Genomic DNA, 27,264 nt, shown 5'->3' on the forward strand with positions numbered 1-27,264 from the left:
TAACGTGACTTACGTAAATCTGATGGGATGTTGGATAGTAAGGGTGGTCAACCTAATGTATGCTATATATCGACATAGTATAATAATATAATTGGATTGTTCATATTCAACTATATTTAATGTGACGTGTCAAAAATCTTCATTTTCATCCAATGGGCAAAAAAAAAAAATGTTTTTTTTTTAAAAAGATGTATTATAAAAGGCTACCCAGAACTTTTCATAGCAGTTATTTCTTTATATGGTTTTTTTGTGTTAAACTCTTTCTCTTAGGTTGATAAGTTTAACATAAATGGGTGGAGCTGCTTTTCGAACATTTGTAGCAACGAACGTATTTTAGATAACTTAATTTAAAACTTCATTTGTACAACTCTTTTGTTATTAAATTAGGCACAAAGCTTAATTTAGCTAACAACAGGAGTAAGTACATCAATAAAGACCACATCATGACATGAGTTAAATTATGATATTTGTTTTTTTGGTTAATTTTTTTCTAGATTTGTCAACTTTGTGAGCAAGAAGGCCACACAGTTCAAATCTGTCCTTACCTTAATCGAAGATGCAGGGAAGCAACCTGCAGAGGTATTATGTATTTGGTTAAGTGTTAGGATCGGTCAGGTAAAGTTGTTGAAATGTGGCTTAAATGTGACTGGGTTGGATGTTTTAGTAAGGAGATGCAATTTACTGCTTCAAACTAACCAATGTTGCCAAATGAAAAGAAAATCACCCATATTGTCAATTGTGATGTTTGTCGTAATGAGTGCTGTTGTCAGATTGCTTATACTATTTAAGTTTTTTTGCATGTTAGGTGTGATGTTAGTGCTACATGTATTTTTTTAAGGGCAACGTAAACGTTTATTAAAAGTGTTTATTTGCTTCTGATATAATAATAGATATTACACACAGTATGCAAAGACATAAATTCACACAACGAAAATGTGCCATAACTTCAATATTACACAACTGATGCGAATCTTAGAGAAGACAGTTGAGGACCTTTAATTTGAAGCATAATTAGATTACGCTGGCCCAGGCGGACGATTATAACGGGGAGGATGTGGAAGAAAAGTTGTGACAATAGTGTGAAGTTGTTCTATATGTTGGAGAATTTGTTGTTGAAGGTCTCCTTGGTGCTCGAAAATTTGTCTTTGACTCTCCAAAATTTTTGAGTGGTTTTCTAAGAACTGCGAGTAGCTTTCCAGAAATTGTTCCTATTCTTCATCAAAGACTATAATACGTCGCTGTAAATCTGTTAATTGTTCATGCATAAATCCTTGACGTGCATACATTGCCTTGATACACCTGTGAATAATATGGATCCCTTCCATGGGATCAACTGTGTTCTGCAGGGCATTTTCAGCGAAGTAATCTATTTGGATCGGAGGTGAGGGAGGGATTCTCTGACGGTTTGGAGTCATTGAGAAGTTAGGTTTATAATGAGGAGGACTAATGAGATTGGATGAGGAATATAATTATTGTATGAATCAAAATATAAGCGTGCATGCTTTATAGTGGCAAAAAAATAATTAAATATTAAGACATAATTAAAAATGTGGGGACTCTGTAATAATTTTAAGTTGATATGTAGAAGTGTAGGTGGGCTCTAAAGAAAACGTTGAAGTGTCAAGTAGGTAGAGAAGGTTACTTTCATAATCTAGTTTTAAGGCACGTCAAATGTGTAGAACAAATACTAATTTCTGCAGTAATTGTAAGTTATCTCAATCAAGCAATGTGCACATTTTTTTTATTTAATTCTAATGTACGTATGCATGTTCCAGATTGAGGAAATAACATGTAGATGTCTGCCCATAAATAAAAAAAATAACATTATAGAAAGCTTTAAAAACTTAATAGAACGACACCACGTATTTTGCTTAAATTACAAAACAAATTTACAGATGGATAAAAAAGTTTGGCCACTATCGATTTGAGCAATTGGCTGTCAAAGCCGCAGAATCGAATAGTTAACAAAACTAACTCTGCAAACTTGACAATAAGGCAAAGGTTTTGCAGCCTTTGGAAGCCATCAACATTAAGTACAGGCGTACGGCCAGTTAGAAAATCTTGCTAAGCGTCTGTCATCGACAATGTTGGAACTATATATTGTGTAGCAGTTCCTGGCAGTAAGTTAATTAAAAAAAAAACAAAATGCAATTAAAAAAAACAGAACTAACTGTAAGTGCATTCTTCGTTTTATGTAAATATAATGCATGTGACATGTATCAAGCAATTTGAGAGCACCATGAGTTACATGTTTGAAGACGCAAAAAAACAAATGCAAGGGTCTATTGACTGACCTTCTTTTTAAAGCAGGGAACTGTTATATAAGAAGCGCTTGCAATAGTCTCATTGAGGTTGATTTCTTTGTTTTTATTTCTGCATCAAAACAAACACAACGTATTATACGTTATTGATACGTTATACAAAGATTAGCTTATTTTGAAGTAGTAAACAATCCATTATGAGAGTAAACTAACTTTAACTAAAGTGTACGACATGATATAAAATTTTAAGAAATGTTAAAATTTTTAAAAAAAAAACAAAAAGACCAAGTGAAGTTTAAAACTGCTATTGAATAAGGAGAAAAAGGGTGTTTATAAAAAAAACAATAAAACATAGAAGAAGGAGTTAAATCATGATAAGTTTGACAATACTAAAAAAAAATTTAAGTATAAAGTGTTTACATCAAGCTAAGTACAATTAAGACGGTTGTTAACATCCAATAATATATGATTTTCGAACGACTCAGTCGTAAATGTTTTCTTAATCGGTAAACTATAAAAAAAAAAGAAACTTATGGAGTTAATGGTTAGGGTGAGATTTTTTTTTTTGGAAAAAATTACATATCAAGTAACTTTTTGATCGATTTGCAATATTTAGTATTGAAAAGTTTTTAAAAAATATATACAACAAATAGACAAAATCAAAAAGTTTTCGTTTATTTTTTTGAGTAGTAGAGATCAACATAGTAGGCTAAATATTCATGTTGCAACTGCAATAAGAGGTGTAGGGGTAGGTGTTAGTGTTGCTTCACCTTTTGCTTTTGTTATTATATAGCCACTTTGAAAACATTTATCTCAATGCCATTTTTCAAACAAAATTGGCTAATGGCAACAACATCACTTTTTTTTGTTTTCCAAGCTAATCTGTTAGCAAACACGACCATCTGTTTCTGCGGAACTTCTGTAAATTTTGTTCTAAATCTCTTACTCTTGACACTCCTAGAACCACCATTGATGCAAACTTCTTTGCTCATATGATTACCAGGTTCATCTAACAATCGTTTTTTATCAACCTTACCTAGACTCAAGAACTTCTGCTGATGAAAATTCCGATGACACCCACAGGCGGCACATTTAAGTGATAAATCTCCATTGACAACAGTGGTACTAAGTGAAGGCATATGCAAATTCCGATGACACCCACAAGCGGCACATTTAAGTGATAAATCTCCATTGACAACAGTGGTACTAAGTGAAGGCATATGCATATATTGACAACAACCATCATTAGCATATCCACCAATTGAAGCAACATGGTTTTTCATACACTCTTTATAACTCACAGCAGTATGCTTTGGATTTATGGAATTGTTTTTTTTTGTTGGACTCGGTTTTTGTTTGCATAAATGAAAGAAGTTTAAACTTATCAAATCCTTCCTGCATCTTTTATAAAGGAAAAAAAAATTTGTTTTAGTACAGCGAAAAGCTCGTATGATAATGAAATGATATATGGCAAATTTTATAGTTTAGTTTGTATAGTATTTTAAAAGTTATCACATGTTCATACTTGTATGTCTCAATACATGTTTGATATTTTTTAAAAGTACAGTACAGTAGTACGTATGTTAGAATGAATTGTTATTGAGGGGCACATGCGTAATGTTTTCACTTATAATTAAAGTAGTTTTTTATTGACTATTTTGTAAACAGTGCTCCCTTTGCCAATGATGTAATCCTTGAGCCTATCGCCATGACTTTTGTATGGGGGTTTTTTTTTTTAAAATGTGGCAGACAACATTGGAATGCGGGTTTGAAAATGTGTCCGATGATAATTTAGCTAATAGAGGTGGGCCTTATATCATTAAATATTTTGGTAGTTGGGCCTTATTCAAGATTCAAAGTTACTGTAGTTCGTTTATTGTACTCATTGGATTGAGTCACTTGGTTTGTAAAGGGGAACTACTTAACTCAATCATAGGTGTTTTAGTATATAAAGTTGTTTTGTAGATTTTTATTTAATTTATTTAACACATTATGGTTTGCTTTGTCTTTTTTTTTTTTAGTTTAAAAAAATATAGATTCTTTAAGAAACGTCCGAGTTTCCTTAGACATACATAAATTCGCTTCTTGTTCTTTAACAGTTTGTGATAGTTTTAATTTTTTTTTTTTTTAATATATATATATATATATATATTTTTTGTCTGAACAGTCCGTAAAATTTTATATGATGAAATACTATTTCGCAATGATGAGTAAGGAGGAGCCAACAAAGAAGGGTCAAAGGAAAAAATATAATGGGCCCGATTTTAACGTCAAGGTAATGGAAGGATATATACGAAAAAATAAGTTGTTAAAGAGTACTGTTTGTGATCATAATATCAGAAAGAGAGAAAGGGGTGAGTTGAAGGAGGTGTAAAAGGCTAGGAGCAGGAGGTATGACAAAACTATAGTTTAAAGCGTTATTTTTTTTATTACTTTTTTTGTTAAATATGCTATATTGGGCTATTTTAAGTTAGTCATGGTAATTGTCTCGTGTAAGAGTTATGCAAGGCTTTGTATACATATGATTTTTAAAAGACATTTGAAATAACCCTCAGTAGAAAAAACGTTTAAAAAAAAGTAGTAAGAGACAAAGAGAGAGAGAGAGAGATGTAAAACAGCTATATAATGGTTTGATGCATTTGTTTTTTTTTTATGAAAAAAGGCAAGGGTGAAGCTGCCGAGGAGCATATGAAGCGCAAGGCTATGGAAGAGTCTTCAACACGCGTTGAACGTGTACATGCTACTGGCCGGGATTGTCTAAGCATTTCAACTGTCTCGGAACAAAACAGAAGTCAGGAACGTCGGTCACTTAGTTTTATAGATGGGGTTGTTTGGGATGGGAACAATGATGATGTCAGTTGGCGAATTACTAATGCTCAAAATGGATTGACCTCTGTAAGTATATATATATATATATATATATATATATATTATTTTTTTTTTTTTTTTTTTAATTTATTGACTTTCTTCTTAGATTTATAAAGTAAAATGTTTTGTATAGGTTCAATTGCTGCTTGATGATGTTGCATGTCAGTATCAAGAAAATTTAGACGTACAGAACGATCAGACTATTAGTTTAGTGGCTGACGATGAATGGCTGGATTTTGGAACCCATGTTGTGAGGAGTGTTAAGAAAGAAACTGACGGAGCAGCCACAAAGAAGGTTGCAACTGGTGGTTTGCCAGAGAGAAATCGTCATATAGTTCAGATAGAGAGAGCTCTAAATAAGTATCATCAACGTGTTGAAGAGCTAGAAGAAAATCAGATGACACTGAAAGGTCTGGTAGAGGCCCAAGAGTTTGACCTCCGATGGTCCGATGGAAATCGCTTGCCAAGTGAAGCACAGATTGACATGTTGGAGACAACGATATGTAGTTTAAAGGAGGAAATTGTACGGCTGCAGTTGAACGCGAAGGATAAGGGGAAGGCGTAATTACAGATGGTGTGTCGAATAAATCTAAAATTCGGAATTTCCTTGTAATATAATGGAATAAGTTGGGTAATTATGCTTTCTAAAAAGCGTAGACTTAGGAAGATTTTGAAATCTTTGAGTATGGTTGGCAGTAAGAATTTGGAACAAAAAAAAAATCAGATGGAGGCATAATGTAGATAAGCTATATGTTTAATAATATTTAAATTAGTATATTTTATTGATAGGAAGCTCATGTACAAAGGTTGCTAGAGTTGATCACAACAAAAAGTAAGTTAAAAATAAACATATGTACATAAATATTATTATAACACGCCGAGCTACGTGACTTGAACAGAGTAAAATCAGTAGCATTTATTAGATGGACCTAGCGGCGGATGGAGGTAGGCGTAGTAGCATTTCGTTCTCCATTTTACAGGCGAGTTGTGAGGAATTAAAGATAAAGACATAACACAGGTGACTCTTCATACATGGGTGTGGGCTGCAAAGGATACCAAAAAAAGTAGATGTAGTTAAATCTTCTTGGTAACAAACAGAGGAAATGAATATTCAAATAATGTCACACAAATGTGTTTGTTGTTTATTTACCGAGTATTATATGCTTTTCAATTTTTTTTTTGCTACTTGTATTTCAAAGTTGTCCTTGTCGGCTGAAGCATCTTTTCGAACCATTTCAGAAGTAGCGAGCTTATAACCCTATGTTTGTTAAAAATGTAGCATGGTTAAAGTATTGACAACAATTACTGTTTAAGAAAAGAAATAATTAATAAATAAAAGCATAACCTCACCGTTTCAACAACGTGACTATCTAAGTCAGTTTCTTCAAGGTAAACTTTGTCGATGGTAAATGATTCAAAAGTGTCCTTAGCACTAAAGCCATTGATTTTAACTTGGAATATGAAAGATCTTCCTTCAATTTTTTGGAGTTCTTTGGAAGCTACATCGGGACCATTTTGCTGTATTTTGTATAAGACATGTTTCAACTTATAGTCAAAAGATGTATTAATAAATTGTGAATTAACTTGCCTTTTGTATTATGTCCAACTCTTCAACCGACTTCATTAGCAAGGTTTCAGCATGCTTGTTGAAAGCGACAAAAGTGGTGATATCGGAGAAATCATTCACACACATTCGAAGTTTATACCTACTTTGAAATAAGAATGTGTTGAAGGATGTTGTCGGATACTTAAAGGGAAAACAGTTCAAAGACGTTAGTTTAATTTCACCCACCTTTTTTCTGTCTCCATTTTACATTTGGAATAGGGTTTATCAGAGTCACTTTGTGAGATAGTTATCTTACAACGTTTGCAGCAATTGTATAACCAAATAACACTGTATACCTTGTCTACTATGGCAGCACAAGTATAGCTTGATCCGTTTTGTGATTCATCTCTTCCAAGCTCCTTTAATTTAGCTATGGTAACTCTTCTATTTCTAAGTAGTTCTTCTTCAGATAGATTTTCAGGGGGACTCTCAACTTCAACGGAAATATATGTACCTCGGAAGCTAGTTTGTACCCAAGAAAGAAAAGCGTAGATCATAATGGGAATAGAAAAAAAAACGTAAATGAATTGCATTTGCATAAATATGCATAGTAATTGAAGTTAAAAAAATTGCACCCAATGTAACACATATATTAATAGTTCTAACGAATATAGTGTATGTTAAATTTTATTATATATATATATATATATATATATATATATATATATATATATATATATATATATATATATATATATATATATAATTCACTGTTCATGTATTCTGTATCAACGTCAATTTCCAGGTTGATATAGATTTTTGTTCCGCTAAGAGATGAAAGTGTAATTTTGCCTACAAAAAAATATTGTAAAACACCTTTTTATTGGATGGAATTCCAAGTGTAAAACAAATTTGATATTAACTGATATTTGATACCAGCATAAATTGTCAACAATATAAATGTATATTTACCTTGATAATCTTTTGCATTCAGCGAAGTGGCTATAATGATCACATTATGCTTTGTAATAATGTCTTCTGGAATTGATTTGCTGATATCACTCCACAAAGCAATTGTTATTTTGGTGCCACTAAAAATTTGGAAGAATTCATTAAGTTACAACAATACATTTGATTTGTTAACTAAAGATATCAATGTTTAACTCACTTCTTATCCATGATCACGATCTCTTGTAAATTTGTTCCTGATTTTTCTTTTTGCTTGCCAACTTTTTTTAATACACCAATAACATCTACGTGTTGACGTCAAAGGAACATTAGAACTTCTGGCATTTAATTTCTCTTGTGAAAAGAATGTTTAATCTAATGTGAAAATATAAATTAGAAAAAATATTTAAGTTTAAAGCTGTAATATATAACCTGATAAAAGAGTTTTTCGTTTAGACCTTTCTTGAAGGTTTTTGAAGTCAGTGAAATTGAACTTGTGCCTTGCAATTTCAGTCACTTCTTCATCAACTGCTTCTATTAATGTTTCTGGTTTAAAATGAATCACAAATGGATGAACTACCGGACGATAGGTTGTTGCTAACATCACATCAAAGCGTTGAATGAGGTAGATTTTGCCTTCTTCTATCACTTTTCCTTTTGCAAATTTATCAAAGGCTTTAAAGTTTTCCGATGCCAATTTTGCATGTACGTGAGTTCCCTATGGATAAAGAAAAAAAAAATTTATTTCTTTAAAAAATTATCTTAAATCTAATGTGATCGATTACCTGGGCATCTAATAGTAAAAAGTCTCGGCTTAAAAGGTCGTTGTTATTCCAGTGAATTGACTCCCACATTCTTGTTACGCGAACTTTAACTTCCCACTTGTATGTACCTGTACGGAGATTAGCAAGAAATTGACATGCTTGGGATGCCATTTGATAATGGTTGGTTGGGGAATAAGTTTTCTGAAGTGGTTTCGATGGGTTTTCCCTCTAAGAGAAGGTATAACTTTAATGAACTGATAAGAACTTTAAAGATAGGGTTGACAGATTATATAAGTTTGCTGAAGCAACAAAGTAAGTTAATATTGTTTATATGTCAACGTAATACAACTTAGAGGATTATTAATTCTTAAAAAGACAAAGGACATGTTTTTTGTATAATGAATCTGTTGGCTACTTACGTTAAGCTTTAAATAAGTGTTGTAGATATGCAAATTTAAGGGCTGGTGGTGATAAGAATGTGTGGTACAGAAATGTTTGATCCCACCATTACTATGCAACCAACCAACTTGTTTTTTCCAGTTTTTTTTTTCTCATCTATACTATTATTGTTGGCTGTTACCATGAATGAGTGGGGGGTTGTTGTGTAACTTGTGCATGATAGATTTGATTGACACTAATTTTGTTTGATACAGGCAAGCATTATGTAATGTGTGATTGACAGGGATGATGTCCCACAATGTGGCAACTTTTTAACAATTCTTTTGATGGTGACTGGAAAATTAAGACATTAACTTCATGTACGTAAAATTTACTCCCGCCGATAAGAATCGTGGCTCGAGAGTTGCTTGGACCAGTGCTTATGATGAAATCAACCTAGTTTTTTTTTTTTTTTTTTTTTTTTATCCTCCTAGTCAATGACTCTAATCATAGCTTCGTGGGGGGGTGGTTAGCTATCAACTGATGATGTTTTTTAATAATAAATTTGTTCTCGTGTAACGTCAACATCTACATATGGGCTGATGTAAATTTAGGTGTCGTCCGTAATAACAATGTGCGGCTAAGAGTTGAATGATCCCACTGTCACTATACAACCAACCAATTTGGTTTATGCAAAGTTTTTTTTTTCTCCCATACAATCTTTTCGTTGTCTTTTGGCATGATTTAGCGGGGTTGGTTTGTATCAACTGTGGATGATATATATGGTCCACAATAATTGCGTTTGATATAAAATAACATTATTTAATGTGTTACGCACACTGATGTCTGTTTACGTTGTAGCTATTTTTTATAGTAAGTTGTTTGTAGTTGTCATCAAAATTCAACTATTGTACATTACTATTGTTATTTAATTTAAGTCTAATTTAATCAATCTGTAAAGGTCAGACAAATTATCGAACTAATATTTTTAAGTGACACTAAATTTTTTTTAATAACTAACGGATATTTGTATCTCTTCAGGGAGTTTTAACAATTAGTCAATTCTAATTTGGTGATGTTAAATTGTGAACATGTATGAAAGAAACCTACATTTGAATCACATTGACAATAATAACATCCATGTAAGAGCTATATTAGACTCGACTGGTATTTCAACTACGCCAAAGCCATACTATTTTTAAGACAAATATATAGTCAATATACATTATTGATTTTTTCTTACTTTAAGTCTAATTTAGTATACCAGTCAAGCGGAGCTCAAATGTCTTAATAAAAAATTAATCTTAAATAAAGAAAACAATTAAATGTATAACGGATCTATGTATTTTTCTACCTCGTGTAAACTATTAGTCAATGCTCATTTGGCGATGACAAAAGTTGAACACACACGAAAGGAACCCAAATGTGCGCCCCATCAACAAGCTACTTACGTTAAGATTTAAGTAAGTGTGGCAGATATGCAAGTTTAAGGCGATGCCGTTCTAATAAGGTGTTGTCCCGAGCTGTTCGATCCAACGATTACTATGCAACAAACCAATTTATTTTTTTCAGTGTTTTTTTGCTCATCTATACTATTATTGTTGGTTGTTACCATGAATGACGGGGGAGCTGCTGTGTAACTTGTGCATGATAGATTTGATTGACACTAATTTTGTTTGATACAGGCAAGCATTATGTAATGTGTTATTGACAGGGATAATGCCTTACAATGTGGCAACTTATTAACAATTTTTTTGTTGTCGAGTGGAAAAGTAAGAAATTTACTTCATGTATGTAAAATTGACTCCTGCCCGTCAGAAGAATATGTGGCTCAGAGCTGCTTGGGCCTGTTCTTACGATGCAATCAACTAATTTTTTATTTTTAATTTTTTCATTATCCCGCTAGTCAATGACTCTAATCATAGCTGATTGGGGTGGTTAGCTATCAACTGATAATGTTTTTTTAATAATAAATTTATTTTCATGTGATGTCGACATCTACATATGGGCTGATGTAAATTTAGGTCTCATCCGTACTAATACTGTGTATGGAAGAGTTGAGTGAACCCACTGTCACTATACAACCAACCAATTTGGTTTATTCTATTTTTTTTTCTCCCCTACAATCTTTTCGTTGTCTTTTGGAATGAGTTAGCGAGGTTGGTTTGTATCAATTGTGTATGATATATATGGTTGACAATAATTTCATTTAATATAAAATAGCATTATTTAATGTGTTACGCACACCGATGTCTGTTTACGTTGTAGCGACTTTTTATAGTAAGTTTTTTGTAGTTGGTGTCAAAATTCAACTATTGCACATTATTGTAGTTATTTAATTTAAGTCTAATTTAGTCAATCTATAAAGGTCAGACGAATTATCGAGCTACTAATTTTAAGTGATACTAAAAAAAATTTAATAACTAACGGAGCTTTGTATCTTTTTAGGGCGTTTTAACTATTAGTAAATTCTAATTTGGTGATGTTAAGTTGTGAACATGTAGGAAATAAATCTACATTTGAATCACATTAACAATAATAACATCCACGTAAGAGCTATACTATACTCGACTGGTATTTTAACAACGCCAAAGCCGTACTATTTTTAAAACAAATATATAGTCAATATACATTATTATTTTTTTTAAAAAAAATTTAAGTCTAATTTGGTATACCTGTCAAGGGGAGCTTAAATGTCTTTAATAAAAAAGTAACCTTGAATAAAAAAAACAATTAAATGTATAACGGATCTATGTATTTTTATAACTCATGTAAACTATTAGTCAATGCTTTGGCGATGTCAAAATTTGAACACGTACGAAAGGAACCCAAATGTGCGCCCCATAAGCAATAGTAAGGTGCGCGTAAAAGAGTATAATTCAACAGTGTCTACGTGAGCGCCCAATTTAATATTTTAACAAAAAAATTACCTATAGCACAATTACTGTGTGGCCTCATAGAATGGTGGGAGTTGGTTTGGGCTAAGATGAGCATATATCAGAATTGTTGACATTTTACATTCTGACATTGATTTGCTTGCGTAGGCTTCAGTTTGGGTAATCATTTTGACAACCTGATCCCTCAATTAGTTTAATTTAATTTCTTAAGGACTGTGATGTTTATGGATGATGTGTCTCCGATAGTTAAGCTTCAAAAGTTGAGAAATTGTCCAAGTTAAAAAATAGCAAGATATCTTATGAAATAAAGTTTTTACAATCTCCTTTTAGAATGTAGCTGGTTAATTAGTCTAAGTTGCTTTCGATCATGAAGAACATCATATGGATCAAACAAAACAAACCAACTTGTTTTTTTTCAGTGTTTTTTGCTCATCTATACTATTATTGTTGGTTGTTACCATGAATGAGTGGGGAGCTGCTGTGTAACTTGTGCATGATAGAATTGATTGACACTAATTTTGTTTGATACAGGCAAGCATTATGTAATGTGTTATTGACAGGGATGATGCCTTACAATGTGGCAACTTTTTAACAATTTTTTTGTTGTCGAGTGGAAAATTAAGAAATTTACTTCATGTATGTAAAATTGACTCCTGCCCGTCAGAAGAATATGTGGCTCAGAGCTGCTTGGGCCTGTTCTTACGATGCAATCAACTAATTTTTTATTTTTTATTTTTTCGTTATCCTGCTAGTCAATGACTCTAATCATAGCTGAGTGGGGTTGTTAGCTATCAACTGATGATGTTTTTTTTAATAATAATTTTATTCACATGTGATGTCGACATCTACATATGGGCTGATGTAAATTTAGGTCTCATCTGTACTAAAATTGTATAGGGAAAAGTTGAGTGACCCCATTGTCACTATACCCAACCAATTTGGTTTATTCTACTTTTTTTTTTCTCCCCTACAATCTTTTCATTGTCTTTTGGCATGATTTAGCGGGGTTGGTTTGTATCAATTGTGTATGATATATATGGTCGACAATAATTTCATTTAATATAAAATAACATTATTTAATGTGTTACGCACACCATGTCTGTTTACGTCGTAGCGACTTTTTATGGTAAGTTTTTTGTAGCTGGTGTCAAAATTTAACTATTGTACATTATTGTAGTTATTTAATTTAAGTCTAATTTAGTCATTCTGTAAAGATTAGACAAATTATCGAGCTAATAATTTTAAGTGGTACTAAAGAAAATTTAATAACTAACGGAGCTTTGTATCTTTTCAGGGCGTTTTAACTATTAGTAAATTCTAATTTAGTGATGTTAAGCTGTAAACATGTACGAAATAAATCTACATTTGAATCACATTCACAATAATAACATCCACGTAAGAGCTATACTATACTCGACCGGTATTTTAACTACGCCAAAGCCGTACTTTTTTTAAAACAAATATATAGTCAATATACATTATTATTTTTTTCTTTTAATTTAAGTCTAATTTAGTATACATGTCAAGCGGAGCTTAAATGTCTTAATAAAAAAGTAACCTTGAATAAAAAAAACAATTAAATGTATAACGGATCTATGTATTTTTCTAACTCGTGTAAACTATTAGTCAATGCTCATTTGGCGATGTCAAAATTTGTACACGTATGAAAGAAACCCAAATGTGCACCCCATAAGCAATAGTAAGGTGCGCAGTAAAAATATAATTCCACAGTGTCTACGTGACCGACTTGTTTAATATTTTAAAAAAAAAATTAACTATCGCACAATTACTGTGTGGCATAATAGGCTGGTGGAGTTGGTTTGGGCTAAGATGAGCATATATCAGAATTGTTGACATTTTACATACTGACATTGATTTGCTTGCGTAGGCTTCAGTTTGGGTAATCATTTTGACAACCTGATCCCTCAATCAGTTTAATTTAATTTATTAAGGACTGTGCTGTTTATGAATGATGTCTCTCCGATAGTTAAACTTGAAAAGTTAAAAAATTGTCCAAGTTAAAAAATAGCAAGATATCTTATGAAAGCAAGTTTTTACAAACTCCTTTTAGAATGTAGCTGGTTAATTAGTTTAAGTTGCTCACTCATGAAGAACATCATATGAATCATACAAAGTATCCTTCTAGGCCATTTCCAATTGTTGATAAGTTCTGAAAAGTAACTTAATTTTTTTGGAATCACTTTCAAAATATACTGCAAGGATAAAAGCATTGTGGTAAATATAAAAGTTTCAAATCATATCTAGAGTAGGGAAAAAATGTTTAATCTATACAGAAAAATGAGTAAAATCGTTAAACTTGGTTGTTGGATTTTTGACTGCTCTACGTACACAAGCAAAATAAAGTGATGTTTGGTAAAGGATGGTTCTTCTTTGGGTTTATATTGTATAATAATGAGACTTGGTCACTATATAAATTAAACAATATACATAAATTAATATATGTGTATAAAAAGTAATATTTAAGTTGACAATAGTAAAACGACTTGTTACTAAACACTGCAAGAAGCTAGGATGTCGTTGTAGACGACATTTTGAGTGTAAGTTCCAGGAAGACCCTTGATTGTCCCTTTTTTAACTAAAACTTTCGTTGTCGTCTGTGATACTCCTCTTGATAAAGCAACATAGAGCTGACCGTGTGAGAAAACATGATCGGACAAATAGACCCCAACATTTGGAATGGTTTGACCCTGTGATTTGTTTATTGTCAGAGCAAAACTTAGCTTAATAGGAAATTGTTTCCTAGTCATTTCGAATGGCAACTTTGCATCCCGAGAGGGGGGCCTGATGGAATCACGAGGCGAGGAAAATTCGATCACCAACGGAATTTCTAGTGACAATTTCTGCATCAATTACATGTGTGTCAAATCCTCTGCATATTAGTCTTGTTCCATTACATAGGCCATTTTTAGGATTCAAATTTCTCGTCAGTATAATGGGATCCCCCAACTTTAGCTTCAATTTGTGAGGAGGTATACCACTCGGACAGATTGAATTCAAGTATTCTTGCTGGTATAGACCACGAGAGTCATTCTGAACTGAATCAAAAGAGTAATATGTGACTTTTTCACCGGGAAATAGGTCAATTATTTCATCATTCAACAGTTGGACAGTATCATTCTTAGGAGTTACTATTGCCCTACTGATCATGTAGTCTTTGTTACCAGCATTTCTATCTAATCCTGGAAAGATTTCATTTATAAGCTTAAGACGTGAATGCTCATTCTCCCATGGAATGACAATATCTTTGGGCAGTTCAATGATGTCAGCATCACAAATAATTGGCTGAATCCCATTGCCGATGGCCATGAGTAACTCTGCAAAGGCTCGGTCATTTTTAGCACGCATATTTTCCTGTAGACGTAACACACGAACTTGCTCCCAAAGTGGAGAACTTGTTATGCATGCATCAATAGTCTGTTCCCTTGTACCACGAGGAACAACTGGTAACACCTGACGAAAATCTCCACCCATTACAAAAACTTTCCCTCCAAATGGTAAATCACTGTCTGTAATATCTCTTAAAGTTTTCTCTAAAGCTTCAAACGCATAACGATGTGCCATCGTAGCCTCATCCCATATCAGTATGCTCGCCTGCCGTAACAAACTGCCTAAATTGCCAGCTTTGCTTATTTTGCAAGTGGAAGTGGATGTAATTGGAATTGGGATTTTGAACCTAGAGTGGGATGTACGACCTCCAGGCATCATGATAGCAGCAATTCCCGAGGTAGCTGTTGCAATAGCAATCTGTCCGTTGCTACGGAGTCTTGCTAAAATTGACTTATATAAGTATGTTTTACCTGTTCCGCCAGGGCCATCAACAAAGTATAGACCACCATTCTTCTGCTGAACAGAACTAAAAATCTAGTTAAAAGCAATCTTTTGTTCTAGGTTAAGCTGACCTATAGAAGAAAGATCTTCTGAAGTAACGGGAATATAAAGTTCCTCTGTGACCAAACTTGATATATCATCTTGGTCAACCTGATCAGAACACATCTGGGGCAAATCATAATCTGAAATTGACTGTCCATATTGTTCCAACAACAACTTAAGCTCGCTTAGCAAACGATTTGTCACATAGGTTGTGTTAAAACTCCCTAACGCGTAATCTTCGGCCATACAGCTATTAAATTCATTCCACAAATCACGTACTCCGATAGGATTACAATAAACTAGAATTGTAACAAATAATTGCCGTAGAGAACATGGCATCTGCAGTCTGGATGCTTCAAGCAAACATTGACGAACGTCACTGTCTCTTTCTAGCAGCCCCAATTCCTCAGCAGCTTCTTTGAATGTAGGGTATAAATTAGATCCAACAGTGCGCAAATGTTCATATGATGTTGGGCCTTTGACATGGTTCAGCAGCATCCTCAAGTAAAATCTTTCACCTTCCATAGGGGAAACTGCAAATAGCCTTCCAATGATACGATTTTGGCCAGCTCTTGGTTGCCAATGCTTAGTTGACTTATCCCACACATAATGCTCAGGAATTTCATGATAAAGATATTGTCTAGCAGCAACGTCCACGCTATTCAGACGGAAAAAATCGGTTAACATCGTGCGAGAGTTCCTATCATCAGCCAAAACATCCTCAATCAGCTGGTTACCTTGATAGGTTATTTCATGCATATTTTCCATGTGGACTTGCAAAGAATATATTGATGGGTATATTTGACTTAGTGGAAATTCGAAGATTCTCCAAAGGGCTTCTTGCGGGCAAATCCAACGGCCATCTACAAACTGCTTTATTTCATCTTATTCATCTCTATTTGTCGACATAACTTCCATCGCTACTCGGTCTGACCCCTTGTAAATATATTTGTACAAATACTTGACGCTTTTAATACTCGAGCATATTTCGACATTGATATGGCAGTTGTACTTTTTTAATAACCATGGATTATAAGGAACAACCTAACGATTATCTACACGATAATGCCGACCATGATTCTTAACAATAGCAAAAGCGTTGTTGTCCCGCCTTATATATGTAGCATAAGAATCACTGCCTTGATTAGTTGTTGGAATGAATTGTTTTGGGAAATTTTTTGAACACTTTCGATCTCTCATGCAGACATAATTAGGATTAACATTACCGCACGGACCATGCATCATGTGTTTAACAACAATCTCATATAGTTCTGCCTCAATAGCCAGATCTGGAATTTCTGCTCTAACAATCTTATCGTAAGCATCTGCGAGAGTTAACTTGTCGACCTCATCAAGGATTAGAAGGATGTGTGCATCGCGGCAACCCTCTTTTGGAATTCGACTACATGAACATGTGCTGCCCACTTTTCCAAGGATTCCTTTAACGAACAGATCATTTTTCAACTCTTCCAGCTTGGCACGGAAAATCCTGACTATCAAATCTGGTTTATCATTTGGAACCTGGTTTTCTAACAACTCAGCTTCGATCTCTGACCGCGATGGATTGCATGTCATTGTGATAAACAAATCTGGTCTCCCGTACTTTTGAACCAATGCCATAGCATCATGATATCGACGATGCATGTCACGGGGACATCCCACAAAAGTGGCAGGCAAAATTGTTTTGCGACCGACATTGCCTTCAATTTAAAATAAAAAATGAATTTAAGGTTTTCCATTTGACTAAATTTTAATAAGTTTTTAAATTCAAAGTGTACCTGAATGAAGTTCCCCCGAACTTAAAGAGTCTTGCAATCCTTGATAAAGTTCAGCCCTTATTTCTTGCTGGTGATCACGTATCCACCTTAATCTTAAAGTTGATATTTTAACATAGTTGTCGACTATGTATTGTTGTAGAAGACGACCACTACGGAGCAAAAGAGAAGGGTCATCTGGGAGAATCTAATAAGGGAATTAGAAATTAGTGGCATCTAATTGGGTAAAAAAATATGTATATATAACATAATATTATAAAATGTTAGTAAGAGGCTTACTTGTAGCAAGTAATAATAAAATTGTTGACATGTAAGTCGGGCCCTATTGGAACGAAACATATGTAAATTTCATCCTGGACTGCCATGATGGAGTAGAAGAGGGTACTGAAGTGGATCATAATAGCCTGCGATTCAGTGTCTGGCACATTTTCAAATTCACCAGAAATCCTTTGGGCTATGATGTCGCGTTCATTAAGGTTACTTGGATCTTCACTACCAACTAAAATCACAGCTACTTGAGAAGACGTAGGAATACTATATTGATGATTTCCGGTTGGGTTATCTTTAATAACCAGCCGAACATTTGGTGATGCTAATCGTTGCGACACCTGTCGGAAAATTTGGACGTATGGATTCTCTTTTAAAACGTTATGGATGATAGCCAATACCCGTCGGTCTAGTACTCCATTTTCAGCCATCCGATAATCAAGTTCGTGATCTGTGTCATATATATACATTTGTAGAAATCTGGGTCTGTGTCCTGGACTTGGTAATAGGCCACCAATACGGTGATAAATAGCACCCCAAGCTTTATATGTGTAAATTCCTTCCCTACCATCAGTGAGCGCATCATCAATGTCAACACCCATAGAAGTGAAGGAAAAAACATGGTTGTACGCACGTATGTTTTTCCTAAATTCAACGCCGATTGTTGATTGAGATGCATATAAATTAATCAAATCGGTTAAACTACCACCATAGGAGGTAAACTAATTGTCCCATTCGAGCAACATAAACTGGGTGGTTCAAAATTGAGTAATTTTGCTCAACATTTAGAACAATTCCGAGGTGGTGGCAAACGATGTGTTGCTACAGTAGAAGAGTCATCATAGCCTCGAGCGCAGTTATGATTACACCTTTTTCTAAGCACAAAGCATGTTTGTCGACTATTCTTAACGCCACCTGAGGCAACATGCTTTCGATAGTTAATATACGTATTACATAAACCAAGTAACTTAATGCAAGTAAATGGCTTATATAGATATTCTTAATTTAAGTAGTGAAGGAAACCTTGCACAGCAACAGAAGGTTCTCTTAAACACGCATTGTCGCCTCCAATTCCATCAACATCTATTACAGCATAAACATTTCTTAATGAATTAGTTGTAACCATGTCTCCATATTCGTGGTCAACATCTGTTTATACAAATAAAAATAAAGTTATACGCGATACGTGAAGGAAAAAATATTGAGTAATTATCAACGCAACCATAAGTTTAGATGTATAACCTACGAAAGGCTCGCCGTCACTGTCACTAATGTTATTAATGCCATTCCGATCTGGATTGATGGTATTGATATCATATTCGTCAGGACTTTCATCAGCATGGATTCCTAGAACTTAACAAAGTTACATTTTATTTTGTAAGTACCACGGTATAAATGGAATAAATCTTTTATCAAGACATAATGGAATTGAAATTGCAGCGGAGTAGTTGGTAGAAGGGGGTTTAGCATTACCATCATTGCTTGCACTTGCGGCTGCAGTTGACATTGCATCGATAACGTTGGAACCATCGCTTCCCAAGTTCTGAGCATATTGTCGCATATGAGTCAACCTTCTTCACTGTGTAGTACGATCCACACAGAGTAATTGATCGAAATATTTCTAGGTTGAGGTCGCAGGCGAGTTACCCTCTAAGTAATGCACCTGTTGGAGCGTAATGATACATTATAATTACTGCTTGCACTACCTGATCTATTTGGTGCTGCTTCAATAAATTCTGAAACTTCATTTACCAAGTTGCGAGCGTAACGCCTTATATGAGTTAAACAACTTCGTTGCATAGGTCGACCATCACAAACCAACTGGTTTGCCATATTTCTTGTTTGGTGTTGTACCTGAGTAACCATTTGAGGCATTAAATTGTTGGAGTGCAATGGTTCCTCAGTGGGAATCAAGTGAGGAGCTACCCACGCTATACGCATGCGGTCTCTTTGAGCAGTTATTGCTTCATTTCTTTGTCGTCGTATTCGTTGGTAATAATTTCTTCGTAAACGATTTCTTCTCTCGACTACCTGTGTTGAATCCATATTAGCTCGCCTCTCTCGTTCCCTAATCCGCCGATTTCGTTGTTGTTGTCGTTGAGCACTATCATAACTTTGGAGATCTAAATTCGAATTACTTCCATTCAAATCCATATGCTAATGCTAAACAAACGGCAATACAAAGTAGAATGATTCAAATTTCACCGTGTATCTATTTTGCTAATGTTTAAAAGTGGAATACGATTAGAAATACTTGTGTACTTGAAATTGCGTTGGAAACAAACTTCAAAGATTTGGTGACCCAAGCATATGAGTTCAGTTGTTTCTCGTTGAAAACAATCTCACTCTGATTATCCACAGGACAGTGTATGACACTAACGCTGGCAATAAAAATCCTACAGGTAAAGGGCAACAAAAATTTCATTACGTACTATCTTAAAGCAAATTTCCTAGTTGTTAACGTAAAATAATCATATGAAAATAATATAGCATATCCAACTAATAAATAAGTATATAAATAATTAATGTCTCATAATGCATTTGATTAAAAAGAATAAAGTCAGACTGTAACCAGTATGTAGAGTGGTTAAGGTGAACATGTTAGCTTTAGCTATTCATCATTTTTTTGCGTGCAATCTGTATGTGATGTAGTGATACAATTTAATAAAGCAAAATGATGAATAGCTAAAGCAAAATGATACAATTTAAGGTGCTACATAGTCAATAAAGCAAAATGCCTAAACAATATTGTTGCCAAAACTATTATTGAAAAATCTTTTTAAGCTATTGACTGAAATATTGTTAATGGCAAGTCAAAAAAAAAAAAAAAATAATCTTCAAACAAAACCCAATATGCAAAGCAGCTAAGTTTGATATGATAGTTCATCAATTTGAAGCCACAAAATACAATTTATCAACGCCCACACTCTAATTTTTTTTTAGGAACAAAAAAAGCTATGGTCCTATAACACGTTACATAGTTCATTGTAACATAATAAACATTTTATTGTGCCTGATTAATGCACTATGATCATATACAGTTTTTTTTTGCCACAATATACTATACCGTTTTTTGTACCACCTTTGTATTGCTGGGTACCAAAATTCTGTTCAGTAAATTTGGGCAAACGAACCAAAAATTACCTGAAGACCACAAAGGTCAGTAGTTAGTTTAAAAAACAGTAAAAAAATGTTAAAACAACAAATGCCAGAGATTGAGTCAAGTAATTTTCTGTTTCAGTTTACCTATCTAAATGGTTTTCAAAGTTGATGATTTAAATTTGGGTAGTTCAAATCGACGTCAAACTGTATTGAAATGGTGGTAAAAAGCGAACCAAAACTGCAAAAATGAATTCATTACAATTTAAATAACAAAAGAGCTAGGGAAAAAAAATAAAAAAATTAGTAGATACCTGGAGTGTTTGACGATTACAAATAAACATTGTATAGCATCAAAGGGTTTTTTTTTTTTTTTTTTTTTTTTTTTCTGCATAAAGCAGTTTAACGATTTTCTTATCAAACACTTATTACGAATGCTGCGCTGAAGTGAGGCGGAGGCAAGTATTTAAAGAGGAAAGAAAATAATGGTGGGGATATTAGAAAAACTTTAAATGTAAACCAGGTTTGTTGTTTAGTGATGGTGGGGATGAAAATAGTATGCTGAATGAGGTGCTTCAAATTTGGGGAGGTTAGATTAAACATTCTTTCCACAAGAGAAGTTATAGCCACAAAGTTATGCATTTAAACGGGGTCCCATAGAAGGCTTTTAGAAAATTAAACAGACACTTATCGGAACAAACAAATAGACTAAATAGGAAAAGTAGGTAGGACTCAAACTCATGTCTAATTTGCACTGCTCAGATGCGTTAAACCTTGTGGAGTGGAGGCAAGCATAAAAGAGGCGTACATTTGATGATAACTTCAGAAATACATAAAAGCCCTCTGTATATGCACTTAAATTTTACTAAAGCACAGGCTAGAAATGGAAAGCAAAAAATAAATTACAATGTTGTCCCTTTGTTCGCCAATGGATATTTTTTTTCTCAACATTTAGTAAGGGCAGCACGCGGGTCTAAAAAGGCTGATTACTTTTAACGTGCCAGGTTATTTATAGTAGTAGTGATTGGTTTTGCGTCAATTCAATTCAACCTGCGTAGAACACACTTTCTTCATTTGACGCCAATTCATCTCGCGCAGAACGCATTCTCTTCATTTGACGCCAATTCAACTTGCGCAAAACGCACTCTCTATTCCTCAATATTACTCTCTATATATAGAGAGTGAAATATAGATAGGGAATAAAATCGGCCTGTTTGGACTCCACTTTTGCAGGAATAGGAAGCAATTGGACTCAGCCTTATGTCCCCTCAGTCTCATATTCATAGAATTAACCCTTAAACAATTAGTTCCTTCATAAATAATCGTCATGCCAATTTTGCAAGGGTGCCTTTGTTCAATTACAAACCTAAAACTATTGATTGAAGAGTCCGATTCCTCTATAACCGGACACAGAGATGAATCTCTGTAAATGTGTTATTGCACCGTTAGATCTGTGTCGAGATACACAACACACAGATGTCGAGGTTGAGCTATGTATTTCAAGACGATCCAACGGTGCAATAACACGGTTACATAGATTCATTTCTGTACCGGTTATAGAGGAACCGGACTCTTGATTGAATGCGACACTGGACGGATCGCACGCATAGCACATCTCATAGATTCCTTTCAATGATATGTTAGACTGGATGCACAGACGATTAGCCGATTATACTATTTAGATTCCTTTTCGATCACCATATGATACGATATAATATATTAATGATAGTATAGCAAGATGAACATGAAGCTCAATGATTCCTTTTTTTAGATGGAATCAAACATGATGCATGGGTGAATAAAAAAAAAAGACAAGAAGGGCTAGGTGGATAACAAAGAAAATGGGCGGAATTTTAGGAAGTGTGTAAACACGGGTATGCTTAGTTGCCAACTTGCACTAGTTTTAACGTTGAATTTTGTCAATCGGAGGGGCTGCAGATATAGTTTAGTAATTAGTTGTTCGGTTACTTAAGTCATGCTTAGAATACATTTTAGAGTAGTTCCGCACGTTCACATCTAGCTAGCCTTAGCAGAAACAAAGATCAAGTGGCTTTCTTGTTCTAGCTTGATCTGATCAACTTTATATAGTTAGATGAGATCCGATAAGGAGAGATCATTCTCTCTAAATTTAGTGCGCACTTCATATCAGCCGTTGGATGATATGGTCATACGGTTTGGTGTGGTTTGTCAGTTGTGGGCCATGCAACAATTTCGATCTCGAGAAAAAATTTCTCCATCCAACAGCTATTTGCCAAGTGCACACTAAATTTAGAGAGAATAATCTCTCCTTATCATTTGTCTAGATAGATTCCCGTCCTACTTGAATTTTTTTTCCCAAAGTCTAATTTTTAGGTACCTACATGACACAAGACCAGGACAAAACCACTGAAGACAAAAGTTGACTAGAAACCCCTAATAACTAACACCTATGATCTATCTATCCATAAATTAATTAAGGCCGGTGTTCATATATGAAGAGCAAGCAATCTCATACAAACAGAGGAGCAATGGAATCCCAACTTTTTGTACCTTTGATTCTTGCAGTTCTTTATATTATCTACAAACTCCTGCACTCAAAATATCACCAAATTAAGAATCTCCCTCCAAGCCCTCCCAGTCTTCCGATAATTGGTCATTTCCATTTGGTCCTCAAGAATCCGTTCCATATATCCATAAACAATCTGCTAGAAAAATATGGTCCTATCCTTTTTCTCCAGTTTGGGATTCGACCTATTGTAGTTCTTTCCTCTCCCACAGCTATCAGAGAATGCTTTACCAAGAACGACACTGCCTTTGCAAATCGTCCTCACCTGGTCATGGGAAAGCATCTTAATTACAACTACACTACTATTACATTTGTACCATATGGTGATCTCTGGCGCAATCTCCGCCGTCTTGCTACTCTGGAAATATTATCCTCAACACCTCTCCAGGTGTCATCGAACATCCGTAAGGAAGAAGTTAGTGTGGTCGTTCGAGGAATGTTAATAGGTTATAATGGAAATTTTACGAAGGTGGAGTTGAGGTCCATATTTTGCAATCTCATATTCAACATGATCATGAGGATAATTGGGATGCAACCATTTTTGCGAGAGGATGAGATGGTAGGTCAGGAGAAGGCTAAAGAAAAGTTGATGGATTTGAAGAGTACATTTTGCACAACCGGGATATTCGGACTAGGAGACTTCTTTCCTTTCCTGAAGTGGCTTGATAGTTGGAGGGTGGAAAAGACTATGATTAAATTGTTCAAAAAGAGGGACAAATTCTTGCATGCTGTGATAGATGATTGTCGAACTAGAAGGTCTAATTCTTCTTTAGATGCTAGTACTGCTACCAGGGAATATAGGAAAGAGGAAAAGGATAACAAATCAATAATTGATGTTCTGTTGTCTCTACAAGAAACCCAACCTGAGTACTATACTGACGACATTATCAAAGGTGTTATTCAAGTAAGTGAAAGTTGTTGTCTCTCTCTCTGTCTCCCACACACAATGACACAAGAACATGCCATCGGTAGAACATGCCATAGGTAGCTTTGATGTTATGCTTGATAAGATCAGTTTCACAAGTACCATATTTAAACGTTAATTCAATATTCCAGAAGGCATTACAGTACAGTCGACTAGAATATATGGTAGCAGTATGTAGATGTAAATTGTAACTAAACAGCCGTATTTTTGTAGCCTGATTGCATAAGCTGCTAATTTTGAGAAGACTAAACCGTTCCAAGCACTTGAAACAGTGTACTTAATTAGTATTGATATAATCTGTACTAAGTTTCAATATTGACAGGTGATGTTAATCGCTGGAACCGAAGCTTCATTTACAACGGCAGAATGGGCAATGTCGCTTCTTTTAAATCATCCTGAGGTTTTAAATAAAGCAAGAACCGAGATTGAATGTAATGTGGCGTATGACTGATTGCTAAATGAAACTGATTTAGACAAGCTCCCATATCTCCTTAATATCATCAATGAGACACTCAGACTATATAATTTAGGACCTTTTGGAGCACCACATGAATCGACCGATGACTACTATAGGAGGTTACAACATCCCAAAAGGAACATTGCTATTTGTAAACATACTGGCTCTTCACAGGGACCCCAAAGCCTGGTCAGAGCCGATGATGTTCAAGCCAGAGCGATTTGAAAAGGACAAAAAGGAAAATGAAGGATTGAACTGGATACCATTTGGTCTAGGAAGGAGGGGATGTCCCGGAGAAGGCTTTGCAAAGAGAATGTTAGGATTAGTGTTGGGCATCTTGATTCAGTGCTTTGAATGGGAACAAGTCGGAGGAGAAATGGTGGATATGACAACAAAAATGGAGCGAGGTTTTATTTTGAAGGCCAAGCCCTTAGAGGCTATGTATAGACCAAGCAAATCTATGTTTAACGTTCTTTCTCGACTTTGATGTTGATAGTTAAATATACACTGCTTCTGAATTGGAAAAAATGATCAATGCTTGTAAAGTTATGTATATGTTTACTCTATGTTTACTTCTCTAGGGTATTTCAACGTACTTGTGTGTGTGCAAAGTGGAGGAGATGAACATAGAGTGTTCTCTCCACTTTTGTGCTTGGAAGATAGTCCCACTTTGCCTAAACTTGTTTTGCTTTTGGAGCAAATTTTGAATTTCTGTTTCCAGTAGGTTTCCTATTCTGTTTCTGAAACCGACTGTGACTCTCTATATAACCAGGACTGTGCGTCCAGATCATAGATACTTACAGAAACAGATCTCTCACAAACAAAGCCCTAGCTTCTCCTTCTCTTCTTACTATCAGCCGCCAAAGAGAGTTATTACGCCGTTCTAGAGAGAAATCTGATTAGTGCAAAACCAGTCTTCTGTAACCATTGAATCCTGTGAGGAGAAGACATCATTGTAGCATTTCTGCACCAGTGGAAGGGGCAAAATCTTTCCTTAAGGACAGTCTTATCAACGCCTTGTGTAACTTCCCCAAACCCACTATATCCTAGCTAACCAGCCGAGGATATAATGAGTCGGAGAGCCCAGCTACTTAACCGTCTCGACAAGTGCTAGAGCAGTTAAGTAACCAGTTTACAAAATGAAACTATTATAATAAGTCAAATACGGGTGATAACTAGCAAATATAAAACAAAAACAAAATGTCCAAGTTCTAACTCGAATAATATCCCAACTTCTCTCTCCACGTGGTCAAGAATCAAACACCTACAAAAATCTGTAAGGGTGTAAAAACCACGTGCCCAGCAAGTATAACCTACAAACTAATCTTTTATCTCTAAATAAAAATAGTTACACAACCTAGTTTAATAAAATCTCTATATTTCATAGCACTTCACATAACAGACAAACCTAACATCCAGTTAACACAAATCAACAAGCCAACCATATTCCATATTCTTAGACATGATCAACATACATTACCAAATATTTAATGGGTAATTACTACCGTGTAAATATATTGCATCAAACATAATAATCCAACCATCAATAAGGACATATGAAATAGCCACAAACAAGTAGACTAATCAAAATTGGAATCCAACATAACAACTCGAGAGCTCAAACTCAACAATCAAGCATCACATAGTAATTAACTTAGTCATGCGTGCAATGTATTACGATTCGAATATTAATAGTATCAACTTCTAATTCGCAACAGCAATCACTAACAAGATACTAAAAATAACCAAACACAATATTCATGAGTGACTTCAAAACCATCATACTTATACTTATTATCAATCTATTTGAAATAAAAAGAAAAACATGTAGATGTACTTACCTTAAATATCCAGCCTGAAGAACAGCAAGCGAAACTTCCACACAAACTAATCAAAAGTCACGAAGTCACCTTATCATATCGATTTATCCCAGCTTTTCCCCTTGACCTTATAAGTTTCATAACTTCCAACACCGACGTCCAAACACAATGAAACTTGCTTTGTTTAAAAACTTGACTCTGAAGTACTAACTTTTTGGTGTAGACTATTGAAACCCAAATCCAACTCTAGCCATCTCAAAATTTACCTCAAAGTAGGCTAACAGCTGCTGCCCTCTGCACTAACCATTTCGCAGTCGTTCCCCAAATTGAGAATAAATATAGGAGATCAATTTAAGTAGAACTCCAATAACCATAAGAATAAAAAGAACTTCATCAAGTCAGTCCAATTCCACCCATCCATTCATGATTCCAGCAATCAAACATCCAGTTATTTATAATTAGGTGGAGCTGGTCATCATTAATACATCCACCTTGTTCATGATGTACTGATCGGTTCCATCCCATGTTGCTACCCACCAAGAATTAATATAAAACACCAAACTCACCTCTATGTATTCAGCAAGCTATCACTCATGTGATGATAGTGGCGTGGTTTACTATACCTTTCAGAGGAGAAAACAATGGATGAGAGAGAGAGTGCAGGTGAGGTTCTTCCTTATTTCTTCTTATCTTATGTTGAATTAATGGTGGTCAATAAATTCAACTAACTTAATGTTATAGAAATCTGGTTTCTAGCTTCCCTCTTCTCACCGTCCTCACTGTTCCGATGTTCACAAGCAAACCGATAAGCACCCAAAACTGT

General features: G+C 34.6%; 2 protein-coding genes and 1 pseudogene across 4 annotated transcripts; 2 read left to right on the forward strand and 1 right to left on the reverse strand.

Moving 5' to 3' along the window:
• Window positions 1–4,067: 4,067 nt before the first annotated feature.
• LOC147476402 (uncharacterized) lies at window positions 4,068–5,795 on the forward strand. 2 transcript variants are annotated; one of them, XM_086582734.1, is made up of 3 exons: window positions 4,068–4,536; window positions 4,924–5,156; window positions 5,263–5,795. In XM_086582734.1, exons 2-3 carry the CDS (start codon window positions 4,950–4,952, stop codon window positions 5,692–5,694), a joined length of 639 nt encoding a protein of 212 aa, XP_086438860.1. In that variant the 5' UTR covers window positions 4,068–4,536; window positions 4,924–4,949; the 3' UTR covers window positions 5,695–5,795. The 2 variants fall into 2 exon arrangements, with proteins under 2 accessions (XP_086438860.1, XP_086438859.1); XM_086582733.1 differs by having other exon boundaries at window positions 4,099–4,652.
• An 8,678-nt stretch (window positions 5,796–14,473) lies between these two features.
• Window positions 14,474–16,312, reverse strand: LOC147476403 (uncharacterized). Its single transcript, XM_086585718.1, has 2 exons — window positions 15,583–16,312; window positions 14,474–15,480 (listed from the first exon to the last, which is right to left on the reverse strand). Exons 1-2 carry the CDS (start codon window positions 16,310–16,312, stop codon window positions 14,474–14,476), a joined length of 1,737 nt encoding a protein of 578 aa, XP_086441844.1.
• Window positions 16,313–23,098: 6,786 nt separating this feature from the next.
• LOC147476404 (cytochrome P450 81Q32-like) lies at window positions 23,099–25,170 on the forward strand (annotated as a pseudogene). The gene is made up of 2 exons (XR_015209332.1): window positions 23,099–24,143; window positions 24,487–25,170. The product of XR_015209332.1 is annotated as a cytochrome P450 81Q32-like (transcript).
• Window positions 25,171–27,264: the final 2,094 nt, after the last annotated feature.

This window comes from Coptis chinensis, chromosome 9 (assembly GCF_015680905.1).
Source record: "Coptis chinensis isolate HL-2020 chromosome 9, ASM1568090v1, whole genome shotgun sequence".
NCBI lineage: Eukaryota > Viridiplantae > Streptophyta > Magnoliopsida > Ranunculales > Ranunculaceae > Coptis > Coptis chinensis.

Coding starts and splice junctions, on each gene's coding strand:
- LOC147476402 (XM_086582734.1), top strand. CDS start 4,950: ATGAAGCGCAAGGCTATGGAAGAGTCTTCAACACGCGTTGAACGTGTA. Junction 5,157..5,262: donor CTCAAAATGGATTGACCTCT/GTAAGTATATAT, acceptor TGTTTTGTATAG/GTTCAATTGCTGCTTGATGA.
- LOC147476403 (XM_086585718.1), bottom strand. CDS start 16,312: ATGCATGAAATAACCTATCAAGGTAACCAGCTGATTGAGGATGTTTTG. Junction 15,481..15,582: donor AGAAGATCTTTCTTCTATAG/GTCAGCTTAACC, acceptor CTGGCGGAACAG/GTAAAACATACTTATATAAG.